A 17803-nucleotide genomic window follows, 5' to 3' on the forward strand; every position below is an offset into this window, starting at 1 on the left:
ACCAGCTGACTTACTTACGTATTGCCACTCTTTCATGTTGTCAGTCGGCCTTCCTGCTTCTTCGCGAGCGGTTTGAATGGCAGGTCTTACGTGTGTTGCGTGATCGGTCTTTTAAACATTCAGTTTATGAAAATTCAATTTTCAGTGTTGTTCCTTCCATTAGTAAAGAAAGGTGATTAAGAAGATGTACGTGCCTAAGGAAATTATTATTGTGGTGCTGGCCATTCAAGTGGTTTCCTCTGAATCAGAAGGTCTTCCAGGAATTTTGGGAGGAATTGAAAATGTCGCCAACAGTGCTACTACTTTTCGTAAGTAATTTTAAAAATAATTCTAGTTTTATTTCTTCTTTAAACAATTTTCTTTTACACTGATACTGGGTTTCTTTTTTAGTTTGAGCCTTGATCTTCGTTGCTTCTTCAAATCTTGAATAATTCAATGGAATTTGGAGAATGATGGGAGATGATAGAATGTTTCTTATTTTACTAAACTTGATTCTCAATTTGTAAATCTATTGTTTTTTTATCTCTCTTTATTTAATTCGATTTTAATTCTCTTGATTCTTAGTTCGATTTTTTAATTTCAATCTCTGTTGTTTGAAATAAATTCTGAACAATTCAATGCAATTTGGATAATGATGGAAGATGGTAGAGTACTTTTTGTTTTACTACATTTGATTTTCAATTTGTAGATCAAGTGATTTCTAACTATGGAAATGGAATAAAGTGTAACAAGATATAAAGCCAATTATGGAAGTTAGCCTCGTCCAATTATTTTTAACTCGTTCATAGAAGAAAATACTTTCACTTAGATATTATACTGTGATCTGACTTAAAAAGTCATCTCCAGTTTTATTAGATTTGAAAGTTTTGTCTTACACATAGAAGTCTGTATCTTAATTTACACAAATTATAATGAATATCATCTTTTTTGTTTCATGTTCGTCATTTGTACGATATATACAAGCATTAGTTATTTTGCAAGTAAAATAAGCATCGTTTTTGCTGTGTTATTAATCTTTGAAGAAATATGTTAATCTGAGGAGAAATCAAGGTTTTGTCATAAAGACATTTTAGAAACAAAAAATTAATATTTCGCAGACAAGATCAGTGAGATAATAAGATGATTCAGAAACAAGTAGTAGTCATACGTTTTTTTTTGTAGTGTGAGCGTCATTTTATAATCATTATCAACTAGACCTGTATATCCTTTTTATTGTATAACTACAGCAATTGTCTCATTATGCCCGTGATTGCACGCTGAACAAACTCAATTACTGCGAATCTGAAAAATCACACGTACATTCCAATGTTCGTGACTGTATCGCGTTCAAGCAATCGTTTCCTCATTTTTTCCGCTCTTTCGCATCATTTTACTGCATCATTCGTCATATTTACATTGTCAATACGTTTTCATTTAATGGTTACGTAGCATTATGTAGAATTCACCGAGCTTTTAAATATCTGCAAGTTTTCTTTAAGAAAGTTATTCGTATTAATTTCGTTATTGTGAATAATTACTTTGTTTGGAGAAATGTATTATTTCTAGAAATTTTTTAGATTTTTTAAAATTAAATTTATCAGTTGCTATTATATATAAATACTTCAACTTACTGTATTATTACTGTATTTTAATTTTCCGAGTTCAGTTACTCAATCTTCATCATTCACTACTGCATACATTAGTTTTCATTTGGAAGCCATTATCGTGGTTAATAACTCGGTTTGACCCTTGTTCAAATGTCACAAGTACACTCGTGAAAATGAGAAGCACCTACGCTGAATTTACGACCAATCGACCGTTTGTTGATCGTTCGTCAGGGAAAGGAGTTGTGTTTCACTGGAAACTTTGCGTTTACTCGTTTGTTGCAGTGTCAGGACTTTTGCAACGACAGAAAGAATTGATACACCGCGTTACGGACACGGCCTCTAATTACAGTATGTGACACTTTCATCCAAACAGTTCTCTCAGTCATAGTTTCCAAATTATTCCATCAGCTATATTTCCATTTCATTATTAATATTTATTTCGGAACAATTAAATATCAATATTTTCACCACAAAATTTGTATTCACATTAAATTAATGTTTACTCGAAATTCAGTTAAAGTTGAGTTCAATGTTAATTGGATTTGTAATAGCCAACAATTAGTCCAAGGATATTATCATGAAAATGGAATGAAGCTTGGAAAGTTGCCTCTATAAGAAAGCTAGTATTGCACCATGACTGCAATAGCATTTTTAATGGACAAGCCTAATGCGAGTTTCAGTTGCTAACAACATCGTTCAATTGCGATAACAACCGGTTGCGAAAATCTCAAGAGCTTCTTCTGAAATATATCCTTGCTTTGGCTAACATCAATTTTCTGATAATTTGGTAGTACCACTGCTTGGGCAATACCTCATAGAAAATACTACATCAGCCAGCAACCATAATTGCAATTCCAGAGCACGTTGACAACCCTCAGGCCTATTTTTCCTGTAAAGCCAATGGAATCAACTTTTTACCGTAGAATTTGACCTTCCTAATTCGATATGGGTATTCATTACCAATTGCTATTTATCACAAGAATACTTTCTGCATCACCATCAATCTCCATCCTCCGCTAAATCGCTTTATTATGACTATCAGTGTTCTTGTAAGTGTAATTATTAAACAAAAATAAAAAGTAAACTCTGCACCTTTTTATTGTTTCAGTTAACACCGCGGTGGAGACGCCGAGGAATCTTCTCATCAACGCGACTAAACTCACCACTGGTTACAGTAGGTACTCTAAACTAGAAGCTCATGAGAGTATTGCACCACTTGTACAAACTTTTCACGAATACATTACATTGAAGATCTGCTTCAAACTTTGTCAATGTAATTAATAGCTTGCGGATTTCTATGCATTTATGGGAAATTTGAAACTGTAAAATCGTACAGAAGGCACATAATATGGAAAAATATATAAAATTTTCAAAGTATAGTGCTTTCTATTAATAAGTAAGAGAATTTTCTATCTACATGTATGAAAATATGAATTTGCATAAAAGACCGCAGTCTAGTAATCATGATAATCAAATTTCATTTACAATGCTAATGAAATTTTCACATGGTTTTGTACAACACACATAGTGTATTCACGAAAAGTTTGAATGCTTTCGTGAGCCAGTGTATGTAATTACTGCAATCGACACTAATTGAGCAAAGGACAGTTGACAGCGCAGCCTCGAAGGGTCTGGAGTTGAAAATTCGAAGGTTCATAGACAAACTTCGTAGCAGAATGCCCTATGGGATACCAGAACTTGGAATCCCACCTTTGGAACCGTATCGTCTTGATGAATTGGACATACATGTAGACAATTCGGACATAGGGAAGTAAGTTAGAGGATTGATTAAGTCTTTGGTCACGTTGAAGGTCCTGAAGAATTCCTAAACCACCATCTCTGCTTTAATCCGATGTACTTTGAATATCAAATGATTTTCTGTCACATTTCCGGTATTGGAAGAAGTCGAGCGAACTTCCCGGAAGTTGTTGGTATGTTCACTAATGAACGGCTTCATGGCTCTGTCAGACTTCTGATGTTTGTGAGAACCTGAGATTATATGGCAGATAAGTTTAGGAATTCTCCATATAGAGAAAGTTGAGACTAGGAAGTCACGTTTGTTGGAGAGTTTTATGCAAATGTGTGAAAAATCAGCCGAACTTGACTTACGCGAGTCTTACGTACTCAAATACCGCGTGTTCAAACTATTTCAAGCTTCTAATTGCTCAAAAAATTTAATTTTTATGTTGAACTCGTTTTGGAATACCAAGTCCAATTTCTCGGCCATCAGACTGAAATAAATAAATACATACATAGATATTGAACATTTTTTCTACGTCTGCTTATTGTTGGAAATATTTCCAAAGCAAGATAAGAAGGAACATCCTGTATGAGAGGAAGAATAACTTTTTATATAATACCTATTCTCACGCTATCTGTTCAAATTAGTGGCTAACATTGTATTGGATTTTTCAGCATATCCATCGTTTTGGAGGATATCGTGCTATACAATTTGTCGACCTTCGTGGTCAACAAGGCGAAACTATCCTTGATCGGACCAACGTTTGCGGCGAATATTTCTATTCCGGAAATATACGCGGAGGGCCTTTACAATATATCCGGAGTCCTGGGGAACACAGTCGATTTGAAAGGTGCTGGGTCTTTCAAAGCGAATATATATGATTTCCAACTGTATGTGAACAGTTTATTGGGATTTCACAAAGGAGTGTACTTGAAGACCTTTGACATGGACTTTTCATTGAGATCCATCGATATCAATTTGGGAAACTTCATGGATGATGATGAATTGTCCGACGTCATGAACAAGGTGGGATCACTTTATCAAATTACCAATAGTTAGTGGTTGGTTTGTAATTTAGGAGCTTTAGCGGATTGAATTAGAAATAAACTCGAATTTGAGTATATAGTTTATGCAACATCTATTGAAGAAAAATGAGAAAAAGACTAAGGTATAAATACTTTGTAACCAACTTTGCTAATTTTATATTTCAATAATTCACAATAATTTTTATTACTATTATATTCACTGTGTGAAGAAGATGATCAAGCAGAAAAGTAATTTTAGATCTCTGATAGATTGAATTAATTAGAAAACAGTACATTTTAGTACTTATCTTCTGTACCATGGTTTGAAGAAAAGAAAAAAAAGATCAGGATACAAATAATTTGTAATAAAAATCTTATCAATTTTTATTTACATCGATGTTTCTTACGAATTTTTATTGTTGTAATATTCGTTTTGTTGAAAAAGTTGTTAAAGCAGAAAATTGAAGATGATATAATTATTTATTTAACTTCAATGTTCGAATGTAACAAATTGGTAGGGCAGAAGGGCCGTGAAATTGAATTTGCATGCATTTATCCGTAGGTCTTTAAGGAGTTAACACCAAAGGTCATAGAAGTTATCAAGCCGGACATACTTCCGGGTATCCAGAGTTATGTAGGTAGCAAAATTAACGAGACCGTCCATCAAATCACCCTGAAGGACATAATTAGTGTGTTGGGCAATAACGAAATCCGAGAATTTACGCATATTATTGCGGTCTAAATATACTTCTAATGAATTCTATCATTTGTAAAAAGTTTAAAAAATAATACCAACGATATTTAACTATATATATAACTATATATTTAACTATTTATAGAATTCAATTTAGTATGTTTTTAATTTGAAGTCAAAGATAGTCATTTGTTCTATTCTTTTTAAAAGATCTTTTCCTCCTTTGAAAGACCTTACAAAATTTGTCAATAATTACATTTTGAAAAATTACACTTCAATAAAATAGTCGTTGGCAGTATTTGTTAAATTATGAGCATCATAAAGTAGGTTCTTTAAAAAATGATTTTAGATATGAAAATTTTGTTATATAAAAATAGAATTTCTTAAGGTAGCTCAAACATTGACGTTTCTTTAAGTATGCCTTTTTGAAGTAAATCTTGTCTGTATTTCTTACAATTTTGGAGATATTTAGTGGTAAGTAGAGTGTGGTTCTTTAATCTTGTAGTTTGTTGTAGAAACTTGTTTAAGTTTTTTAGTAGTGCTTTTATAACGTTGTTCTGAATGTTCCAACATGTTCTTAAAATTGTACTTTACTATATGGGAAATATACAAGTTCTTATTACATATATACAGAGTAATATCTCTTTTCGCCTCTTTTCTTGTATTCTAGCCACTTTCACCAGTCCTTCAAATATTCCATACACTTTCTGAATGTTACACACCACATCTTATCGAATGTTTAATGTTTTTATTATTCATAAACTATAAAAGTAAAAAAGTAGAAAAGTATTTATAATGTCGTGTTGCGAAGGAAACATGAAGATAAACTGGTTATTAAAGAATATTTTAAAGAAATTCGAAGCTCTTTAAGGGATCAAAGGTTACCAACAGCAATACAAATGTAAAACGAGACACTAATTTTCCACTCAGATTCAATGAACTTGCGCCGAGGGACAAAATTGCTACACTTCATGCTTAATTCATTGATTCACGTGCCAGCCGAGAGTGGCATTCTTAATTTCTCGGCATAGAGTGTGAAAGTGACTGGTCCTTGAGTTAAATCTTGTTTAATTATCTGCTCGTATCATTTATTAACTATCTAAGTCATTAATTCTGTCATAACTAATTATTGTTATGATAATAATGTAATATAGTAATTTGAACTCTTTTGGTACTTCTAATGTAGCACTGTGTATGTATTACCCTCTAGTAGCTTAGAATACATTGTTCATATATATATATATACATTGTATATAGTGTATACATATTATATGTATCGTAAATAATAAAAATTAACGTAATTTAAAATAATATAAGTAAGTTTAGTTTATGTTGATAAAGGTAACTTGAGTTATTAAGAAAAATGTATTTTGAAGCACGTCGATTGTCAAATATACTCAAGTTAACACAACTAATTGATTTTTCTACATATTATTCATTAATTTTCCAAATACCATAACTAATTAGTCAATTTTTAGCAGGGAGATTATAAAACATCAACATCAAGAATCAAGATAGAAGAACTGCGCAGTTGCAAGTAATTCGATGATAATCAAGTAAATGGCTAGTCATTCATAATCGATTCTAATGATAACTTGCCCTGTTAAGATTAACGATAGGCCAATAACCAGATTTGCTTATCGGCTTATTAAAAAGTTATCTGCTCGTTGGTATAATTTTCCCGGATTAATTAACGTGTGATACCTTCTTGAAGAAAGGAGAACATTCTGAAGGTACTTCAAACTTTAAACGAAGAATTTTTTATTATGATTTTTCTTTCCTTTTTCCTATCTTCCCATTTATATCTCGTTGTATGATAAGAAAATTTTCACGATAATTGTTAATTGCTTCTTAATCCACACCGATAACAGTGGACGCTTCTACGCTTGATAATTTATGGATTATTATGAACGTTGATTGTACAGCGATTACTGAAATGTGATGGTTTAGAATATTGATAGTCATGCTGAAAGAGATTGATGATGAATTGCTTTTGTCAATTTGAGAGGCGTTTTTCTATGCCTCCTATGATAGGAACAAAAATCAAGCGACGCATGTAGCATACTATGTAGTCGAACACTATTTGATATTCCCTTTATCGCTTTGCTCTTAAACAAAGACAATTCTGTTTGTTTTTTAATTGAACAATGGGAATAAACATGTAGACATAGTGACTTGATTAAATAGTCCACTTTGTAACTTATTAGAGAAATAGCAGAATATTCTTCTCAGAAAATTCCAGAATTATGAACCGATGAAAATTCAATACTTATTACTTCAATAATTTTATAATTTATATAACAATTTTTCTGTTTCGTAATTACGATATTTATTACTTTAATCAAAGTCCTGGCAAATCTCATCACATTCCCTTTATTCATTAGAACAATGTGTTCAATCAAATCAAAAAAGAAGATTGTTCTACATCTGTTACTTTAGATTTTACAAATTTATTAATTAGAATGTTTTCAGAGATTGAATTATTCGTGTTTCTAGAAACATTTCAATAAAGAGGACAATTTCTATTGTCTTATCGTTCTTTATTTAGATGAATTTCAGTAAGATCGAACGCGAAATAATTCCTGTCAATTTCACTTCTTCTCTTGCCTGATTTTACTGTAAATACAAAATATTGGATTGGTTCTTGAACATCCCCAACTATAAAAGCGGCCCAAGCTTTAGCTAACAATAGATTACGATCGAGTCGCGACGAGTCCATTATCATCGTTATCGACGCTATTTTACAATATCGTTATCGTCGATCACCAAATACTTGCACGTGCTCCATCTCTTTTATATTTTGTGTGACCCGTTTAGAAGATAATTCCTTTTGACCCCTTTTCACCCTTCTATCTCAATGATCAATATCGATTAACTCCAAAATTAGAATTCTTATTTGTACATCTGTTTCCTTCATTTTTATCAATTATATCATCTTCTAGTTAGAAATTGACGTTTTCAATTTGCAATTACAAGTAGAAATTCTGCCAAGGAAGCAAGGTGTGAAATGTATATTGTAGACTATCTGATACATTGTATTTTTTCTTATGAATGGCTCTTGAAGAGTAATCTGTTCTCCTACTGCAATTGCTTTGTTAGTTCTCTAATAGGGTGAAATATTTCATATATGCCTTCAGATGAATAAGACTGCAGACATTCACTTGATTGCTATTGTTTCGGCTACATATATATCAATTGTAGAAATTTATTTTACATAATTAGAATTGAATCGGTTAATTAGTTCATAGACAAAACGTGCAACGAATAATTTATTTAACAATTTAATAATTTAATAATTAATTTAGCAAATTCATGATTGATAGTTAAACAAAGTTTCATCGCCATGAAGTTTGATGGACGTTTAGAATGGTTCTTTGATGAGTAATAGATGATCTAAACTAGAATCGAAACTCCAAATTCCTCTTCCAAAACCGACTTATGTTACTCTTTAATTTGTGGTAGCAATCTTGTTCCTAAAATTTGAAAACTAGTTTTTCCTTGTAGCTCGCGCTAACGTCCAGTGAAATATTAAATTTACTTGTTCATTTGATTTTTGATTAACGATAATTCTTTTCTATTTTTCATTTACTGTGAAATTATTGACTTTGTATTTCAACTTAAATTTCATTATATTTTAATTTCTTTTCCAGGCTCAAAAACTCCGCCCGAAGCATCCCTTCAGTTTCACCATCAATTCAGTTTGCAGGAAATAGTATTTCTCTGTCAGGACAGCAGTGTGCTCTTCTATTTTTCACCTCGTGACCGGAGTCAACGAAAAGCAACAGTTGGCGGAGCTTCAGAGCGACGAGGAAATAACTATGCCCGAGTATTGTTGTGACAAGAACGTGTAGCTCGCATGGAAAGGGAGAGAGAGAGAAAGAGAGAGAGAGAGCAAATCGGAAATCGCACATGCGTAAGATTCGACGATATAGAGCACCAGAAGAAGACAGTCGCGCTTAAACGGCGCCCAGCGTCAGACGTGTTAGTGCGTCGTCAGAGACAGTCGATCATCCAATCTATCCAAGGAACAGTTACCTCTTCACCAAAAGAATCTTAAAACGAAGATCCAGTTAGAGCGAAGAAGAGATTATTGTCATTTATGGGCGGATAAATCTTTGGTTGGGGTTACTAATGATGGGAATCAGGGGTGGTGCTTTGAACTTTCTTCATGAAGATTTCCACCACTTTTGCATTTTGTGACATAGAAGAACGCTTTTGAGGATTATCGAAGTATTTCTTCAGAACTTCTATGGTGGAATGAAACAACGATTCTGATCAATTTTGGATCCATCGAAGGAGTGTTTACACATCTTTTGCCAGCTTCTTTTGCATCCCGCCGAGTAGCTTCCGGTGAGTGACAATATTTAAAATTTGTATAACGCCTTCTGTAGAATGAGTGCAACTTTTTAATATTGAATAGAAATACAGAGGCGTGCAAAATATTTTTATCAAATCATTATGTAATAGTAGTTATTGGTTAAACACTTGCCAAAGTTTTAGAATAACGCGTGTAGAATATTTAATATTTTTGTAAAAAAAGAGTCAGGGACTGTGGCAGTTTTTCAGCACCGCCGCTGCAATATTTATTTGCATAAAGTTTCTCAGAAATAAAGTGCATCCTGAAAGAGTTCAGAGCAAGAAGAAAAAATTTCTGATAACTTTCTATTCCATACTCTCCAAATAGTGCTACTACGGTTTTAAAACATTCAATACAAAAATTATTTGTAGGTTTTTAATGCTTAAGGTATGAGAGCAGTTGATTATTAAACTTCAAAGTTCAAATAAGTTTCTAAGGAGGCTGGTTAGATGAAAATATATGCCAAAAAATATTCATGGCAATTATGTTTCCTTGAAGCTGACTTCCTTCGTATTTTATGTTCTTGAAAAAAAAAAGAAAAAAAAAAGAAAAAATGTGAAAGAGAAGAAACAGAAGAAAAAAGTACGGAATCTGGCGAGTGAACACATAAGCGGCATTTATTAAGGTCGTTGGTGGAAATTCGCGGAGCTCGAGACGAGTTTAATGTTCTCGAATCCATGCTGCTAGATAAATACTATCATAAACGACGGCTCTTTGGATCGCCTGTTGGGCAGTTGATGCTTTTATAAATAAACTCCAGAATCCGTTTCTGGTGTTTCTAATCGTCCCAGGAAAACATTAGTAAAGTGAGTTTTAATTAACTAGACGCCAGGTGTTAATACCATATTGCTCCACTTGGTCGTTCGATCCGATAGCAATCTGTGTACTTGAAACAGATTTTTGGCTCAAGGAAGAGCGTTGTTGATAAACGTATGTACCAGTTCTTATTGCTGTTATTTTTCTTGAAGTCTGATGAAATATAAAGTCGAGGAAAAAGTAGGAAAATGTTTGATGCGCCTAGTTTCTTTAAATCAAATAAATTCCTGGCTAAGGCCATTAATTATTCTTTGATTTTAGAGAAGCAAGATTTTGTAGTAAACAAGAGTGCTGTTGATAAACGTTGCCCGGAATTTTTACTGTTTCCCTTGTAATCTGATAAGATAGAAGAACGAAGGAAAAATTAGAAAATGTTTTCTAGTTACGTTCAGTAAAATTAAGCGGTTTCTGTTCATCGATGTGTAGATTTATTGATAAAGAACTAATGAGAAAAAGAGAAGAGAGAGTGAGAGAGGAAAAGGAATTATCGTTTAAATTATCAGTTCCCTATACATAATAGTATTGAAGGAAGGAAGATATTTTGATAATATTTTTCATTCATATTCGTTTTCTATCTCCAATTGTTCTATCCTCTATCAAGTGAAAATTAACTCTGACTTAAATTGTTTTCAACGTCACGTTCGAAAATTTGATTTTGTGATAGAATATTCCTAGATGTTCTATACAGTTTAATAAAGTAAATTTAATTTAATTAACAGAAGATAATACTTCTAGCGAAACACTGAAACAAGCGTCTAATAGTTTCACACTGTTATAATTAAGTAATTAATTAGTCAGGGTGTTTGGTCTAATCCTCCAGGCGTAAATATTTCAACTATTTTGTGCATTTTCAGAATAAATCCAACATTTACATATTAAAAATGTGTCACATAGGGAATTTAATTAAAGTTACCCTTGAGAGAAAGAGTAGCGAGCTGTGCGATGTCTGTAATGCAGCACATCGGCTTTATAAATGAGCTTTCTTGAAGATTATTACAGAGGAAAGAATAAGGAGTAACGAACACTTTTTAGATACAGCTCTCTCTCATTTTGTTTTCTCACTCATGTACATTAAGACCTTAGGACTTTTTGTAATACTTATAGCATTGCGTCAGTAATTTGCAGAATCCTTCGATATTGTTATTCTTGAAAGGTTTATCTCTTACTTAAAAGTTTGTAATATTTTTCATTTGTATTTTTTATGGAGATTTGGAATTTGGAAAATTTTCCATTTGTATTCTCTATAAAATGAAGATATATAAAATATATAATGTGGGAATTTTGAAACTTCTCCCTTATATTTCTTAAACACTCATTATGGAATTTGTAAAAAGTCTGTTAATTAGTATCTTTTAAATATCCATCATGGGAAATTTTAATATCTTTATCTGCATTTTCTGCATACATCCATAAAATGTATCCATCCGTAGAAATTGTAAATTTTGATTCATTTAAAAAAGATTATACAGTTTTCCGGTAATGGTTATTTAACAAATACTAATTAACAAATTTTGTATATATTTGGAAATAAGTGCCTGAAGGTACAAAGGAGAAGTTTTAGAATTTTCACGCTGCATAATCATTGTACTCGGGAAGTTCTCTACGCTGAGACTTTTTAAATGATATTTTCATACATTCATTTTTCTTTAATTGTGGACATTCACGTGTGGACTATTACGTTATACATATAAACCTTGGCTTATGTCAGAAGAAAAATATATTTTTACAACAATTCTGTTACGTTCTTTTGGTGTCGTGTCTGCATATGGAGCAGAAACGTTTATCATGGTTTTCGTTGACTGTTGAAGTATATGACTGGAAGCAGATAATTTGGTATATGGAAGTTTATTAGCTTTGATGGTTGATTAGGAGGCATGTGCGTTGAATTTCTAGCTTATTCTCAAGCCTGGTAGTAGAACGACCTAATGTATAGTCAGACACATTATCATGATTAAAGGTAGTTTGAATAGCGTGGGCATGCTATATTGTTTCTGCATATGCTTGATTCGTCGAATCGGCAGATCCATTGAAAAATTTAATTATTTAATTTTTCTAATTCGATTGCCTTTACTTAAAATTACTGTAACCATTCAGGTTTGCTATTTAACACTTTAACTTGAAGACTTTGGAACTGAAAATATAGTGACTGACGTGGTTTGGCTTTAGATGTAATTTTTCTAACATGGATATAATTTTATTTTATGGATAATTATAGCTGCATTTATGAAATATCGAAATACTTTAATTTCAAGTGTATTTCCCACATTTTTAAAAGCTACTTTGATCTTTCAACATTGTTAAATTTTTGTATAGGGAAAACTTGCAAATTCGTTGTTTTTGCACTCTCGTTATTAAGAACGCTATACCATCACGGATGAAATGTTAATGACTTTTGTTATTACAACTCTCGGGCATATTACACCTATGTTATGCAAGGATAATGTTTCAGGATATTTTTATGGAAATTTGGAATAACAGAGACAGCGTGAGGAACTCTGACCATTCTCGGCATTTTCTTGGATAAACATTATCATCCCGTGCGGCAGCAGAAGCGACGCGTTGCTGAAAAGAAATAATTATCAAAGATGTGAAATTCATTGTAAACGTCATATACCTGTGTTAATTGAATATTGCTGCTCATCATCGATTTTGAAATAAGCGTCCCTGAGTTTTAACACGACAATGTCCTCAATTGACGATATGTTTCTCAATTCTTCCTTTTGAGATTGAATTTTATCTCTTTCATTTCTCCCTTTTAGTTTTGAAACTTTAGTTCATGAATTACATTATTATCGATATTATTGAGATTATTTCAACTTTCCTCAACACTCAGTTCAGTGTAAAGTTATCTCTTTTTTGCCAAAACTATTTGATTTGTTTAATCAATCTTTGCAATAGATTGTTTATCGTTTATATATATTTCTTCTTTTTTTTATATTCACAGTTTTTAATTAAAGTCTTATCTCAATTTCCCCAAAGTTCAGTGTGTTACTTAATTACCGGGTCCAGTGGCTCAGAAGAGTCGGAGTGCCAGCATATTCTTCCCCCTGTTGCAGTAGTATAGTAGTAATACTATAGGAATTTTGGCAGAAATAGTTAGGCCATTGTGAAAGATCAAAGCGTGTTTGAAGTTTCAAAAAACTCAGGTTAAAAGCGTTTTTAAATGAAATTGGGATTTTGAATGAATTGACAAAAAGAAATGTGAATTAATTGACTAACGAAATTGTGAATTAGTTGTTTATACCGTTACTAGTTACTTCATATTGTTTACTTAAAACTTTCTTTACATCGCTACTAAGTTTCACAGATTTAACTTCTTTAATTCGATAATCGTTGCTTTCCATAATCTGTAAATTTAGAAAATTGTAAAATTAAATACTTCTAAGCGAGTTGCTCGAAAAAAGCGATTAAATTCTCATCACAGAGTTACTGTAAAAGTTTCAAAAAGTTATTTAACAGCTTGTCAATTTCTCCGTTGGAATGAACTTCTTGTCATGGCCTTTCGAAGAAATTGAAGCGAGCTTTTTGGAATTTGCGAAGTTCGTAGTGTCACGAAGCTCGTAGCGTCACGAAGCTTCCACGTAGCGTCACACAATGTGTTCGGCATTCGGCACGTGACTCATCGTATTAAGACAGAAACGCGCCTTTGTTAGCCCTTCGGGGCATTAATTACAGAGATGACACATTGCGGAGTAAACCAATTAATAGCGTGACATCGGCCCCACTTTACTTTCAACCTATTGCCTTCTACGTATATACGATCTTCTATATATATATATGTATGTATGGTTTCCATGAGACGATCCTCTATCGATCTCTTGAAATGGTCTTTGGTGTCATCAGGCCGTTTAAAGATATTCCTTAGGTCTGTGAAGTTGATATTCCCAAGCACAGATTTTTTTTTGCAAGAATCAAACGGTATTCCTTTGTCCACGATTAGGCCACATTTCACATTTGCCTAATCAAAATGTTTATTTGTCCACATTTCACTAACTAAAGGTTACCACCAAGTTAAGAAATTTGTTAGCAGTACCACCATGAAGATATTTCATTGATTTGTAAATGGGATATAATTCATGGGGGTGCTGATAACAAATTTTTTTAATTTCTTGATAATCTTTTCCTGAAGGGGTGGGCAAATGAAAATTTAGATTGGACAAATGCAAATAAATACTGTTTACTTTTTATAAAAATTCTCACTGAAGATTTGCTCAACTTCACAGACCCATCGCCCTTTGTAGTTTACTTGCCCGTTTCTAACTTCCTTGTTATGACTTCTAGTGTGGATCATATTGTGCAGTATCCGTGTTGGACAAAATTGTAATTTAAGTTATGGGCCATTGAAATGAGAGTTGAGTTTGATTGAGATTTCAGATTACTTGGTTTATCGACTGCATCTTTTTTCATTAAGAAGATTTTCCTCATTTTATTTCATCAATTTTATTCTTGTTCTGATTTTGAAATTGCAATGTAGCTCTACAATATAATTTGTTTAATTTTATATTAGTGCGAGTCACATCTGTACTTATTGAAAATTAGCGCAATGCTTGCTGATCAGCAAAGTATGGTAGTTCCTTATGAATTAGGTAAATACCTGTGAAATTTTTGTTATTGGTTGACAATTGTTGATTTGTCTGAGAACATTATTGCAACATGATACACAGTGTGTATACTTGAAAGTGTTACTAAAATTGCAATTATCTGTAAATCATCTTCAATATTTTTCGTGCTCCATTGGCTGACAGATGTTGATTTCTCCTTGAATATTATTAAAACGTGGCACAATGCCCATCCATGATCAAACAAGATCTTCTTTATGATATTAGGAACTATTTCCAGATCTTTATTATTCCATACGCCACTTGCTTCATATAGAATTTCTTGAAAAAATTTCTTTCTTCCAATTAATAATCTAACAAAGATACAATAAAATTGTAGAAAATTAAGTCAACTAATTAAGAAAAATTTATTATACATGTAAAAATTAACATGTTTACGTTATTAAATTTAGAAAAACTTAATTTTTACAATTTTCTAATGCGATATACCATACATACCTCTTCAATAAACGTCGATATTTCTAGAATAATAATTATGAAAATTTTGTTATGCCGCCAGTGTCAAGGATAGGTTTCTGCAATTATTATTGTACTTCGGTGTATAGTCGTTCAGAGAGTTGCAGCTACGACCGTACGTGATTCTGTATCCTCCTAATTACTGTTATTTACGATCACTATTACAGTAATCACGTTATCTGATCGTTTGTTTCTACAACGTTCCTCCGTGTATCGAGAATTAATCTCTCAAAGAGATTAATGTTGCAGACAAGGTGGTTCGTTATCCGTGGCTAATAATCTGGTTGTCAATTCAGAGGAATCGGTAGTTTAACCTCGATGCACCCTTATACCTCTAACTAATTTGCACATTTTGTTCAAGTTCCATTAGAGCATTATACAACCTGCACAGATATCATTTTCCTCTCCCTTTTTATTGTGTGAGTCCAATGTTTATTATTTCTCGCATAATATTAATACAATCTTATCAATATTATAGATATTATATAACGTATAATAACAACGCATTTACATATTTCTTCCTGGAATATCCTTTTAGTCAAATGTTCCCCTAACTATGACTTGTGTTCATAACAAGCCTCGAATAAAATTTTGAACAATTAGTTGTTTCTGTTGTCAAAGTAGAATGAGAAGTGGGTATGTGTAAGATACTGAAGAAATTGAAGACCTAGTTTCCCTTGAGAAACGACAGTTATAATAGCAAATAACTTGGAAAGTATTCTCTGCTATGTTGAATATTATTGAATTAAAAGATTGTATCAGTTTTAATTGCTATAATTTTAATAGATTCCAGAGGTACGAAAATAGGAGGAAGTATAAGCTGAAAGCTATCCTAAGGCGGAAGACAAAGATTATGAGTGATACTAATAATAATAGTAACTATAATTCTATTATTATAATTGAAAATTTACTACTGGAATTGTAACTTCATTAATAGAATTCTATTGTCTTTTAATTACCACAATACTATTGTCTCATCGTCATTCAAAGGCGGTAGGTATTTTTGCACCACAGTGTCTCGCAGTTTTACAATATAAAACGAGAGATGATAGTTGCTAGAGTCCAAAGAACTATGTGGACCATTTTCAGTCCGGCGAAAATTACTGATATTTACGTAGCTCTGTTCCCAGCTTCTCCGCTCGATAGTACGTTTAATTGCAGCTAGATTAAAGTTCAGTGACCCTGCTGAGTCTGGAAATAAACGTGGGCTAGCAAAGTAACATGCGAAAAGCGGGGTTGTTTTGAACAAGTGCTCCGTAACAAGCTTCAGCTATGAGTGATGAGTTCTACCACTAACGAGCCAGGAAGCCGCTCCTGTATACTTCCATTTTTTGTTTATTATCTAGTTTTCTTCTTTTTTTTATAAAAGAAATAGGAATACTTTGTATATAAAACCACATTTCATTTCTCTCGCTTGAGAAATTATTCTGTTAGGAGATCTGCTAAAGTATCGTTCAGAAATTGAATTATTGAACAGATCATAAAACGAAGCCACAATTCTTTAAGATATTTGTATCGTAGATTTTCTTACAGTTGCTTCAAAATGTTTATGACGCGTTATTTAATATATTATCGCATGATTCAATTATTTACTTATTATACATAATTCAATTTTTAGAGATGGAAATACTCATTAATATCTTTTTCTTAGAGAAAAGATGCGGCTAATCTAACGCAGTGCATATTTACAACATAATCATCCGGCTCAATTCATTATAACTGAAATAGAAATGCAAAAGCAGGCGTTAAAACCGAGAAACTCGAAGAAGAGAAGAACATTCCACCATACCAAAGAAATTGGAGAGCTATTTGCAGTTGAAGATTATAACACCTATCAAAGATGCAGTTGACGTCTTTGATCACATGGTTGCATGCTGTTCAACCGAAAAGGAAAATGAAGAAATGGCCAATTGGCTGATCATATATATATCTAGAAAAAGTGCAAACATATGATGTAATTGCAAAAAATGTAACAAGCTACAATTGACAAGAAGAAAAATATTGCAATCAATTTGCGGAGATAAAAACAGAGAAATATTGTAGGGTGGTAGGTGGTAGCAACTATCGAAATGATCTGAAACGAACAGACCGTAGAAGCCATATAAAAAGGGATGCTCTTTTCTATGTTTGTGAAAGTCAAATACGGAACTTTCTTTTCCCTCATTTCTCTCTTTCTTCAGTTTTTGCGCAGAGAATCTTTCTTCCCCTGCTTGTTTCATTAGTAAACTACAAGGATGAAAATGTATAACTTCCTTGAATTATTACTTCTTTATAAATCTTCCAACTTTTGTACAAGTTTAATGCACGTCCGGCTTGCAGAATAGCAATCTTCATTTGGAAAAAATGACTTTAGTAATTGATATTGTCTAATTTATTAGATGCGAGAATTTATAATTTAAACGAAATGCTATGTATCTACGAGATCTAGTTTTGAATGTTATGAAAAAATTAATATTGATACTGACTTACTTCCAAATTTTGGAGCATTATTACGAAATTGGTTCAGACT

At 32.5% G+C, this 17803-nt stretch overlaps 2 protein-coding genes across 6 annotated transcripts in view; both read left to right on the forward strand.

Annotated features, from left to right (window-relative positions):
- The first annotated feature begins 20 nt into the window (after positions 1-20).
- Positions 21-5672, forward strand: LOC138187987 (uncharacterized). Of its 2 annotated transcripts, XM_069129336.1 has the most exons (6): positions 21-308; positions 1869-1934; positions 2695-2760; positions 3195-3357; positions 4002-4353; positions 4915-5672. In XM_069129336.1, exons 1-6 carry the CDS (start codon positions 185-187, stop codon positions 5092-5094), a joined length of 951 nt encoding a protein of 316 aa, XP_068985437.1. In that variant the 5' UTR covers positions 21-184; the 3' UTR covers positions 5095-5672. The 2 variants fall into 2 exon arrangements, with proteins under 2 accessions (XP_068985437.1, XP_068985438.1); XM_069129337.1 differs by lacking the exon at positions 1869-1934 and having other exon boundaries at positions 22-308.
- Positions 5673-6546: 874 nt separating this feature from the next.
- LOC138187990 (parathyroid hormone/parathyroid hormone-related peptide receptor) overlaps positions 6547-17803 on the forward strand; it is a 31135-nt gene continuing 19878 nt past the window's right edge. The window contains exons 1-2 of one of the 4 annotated variants that reach the window (XM_069129343.1): positions 6547-6779; positions 8697-9396. The gene's annotated coding sequence lies outside the window, so the exon portion shown is untranslated. The remainder of the gene's footprint in view (positions 6780-8696; positions 9397-17803) is intronic. The other 3 variants (XM_069129340.1, XM_069129342.1, XM_069129341.1) reach the window with 3 other exon arrangements.

The sequence above is a fragment of the Bombus flavifrons genome, chromosome 16, assembly GCF_040668555.2.
Source record: "Bombus flavifrons isolate JBK064 chromosome 16, iyBomFlav1_principal, whole genome shotgun sequence".
Classification (NCBI taxonomy): domain Eukaryota; kingdom Metazoa; phylum Arthropoda; class Insecta; order Hymenoptera; family Apidae; genus Bombus; species Bombus flavifrons.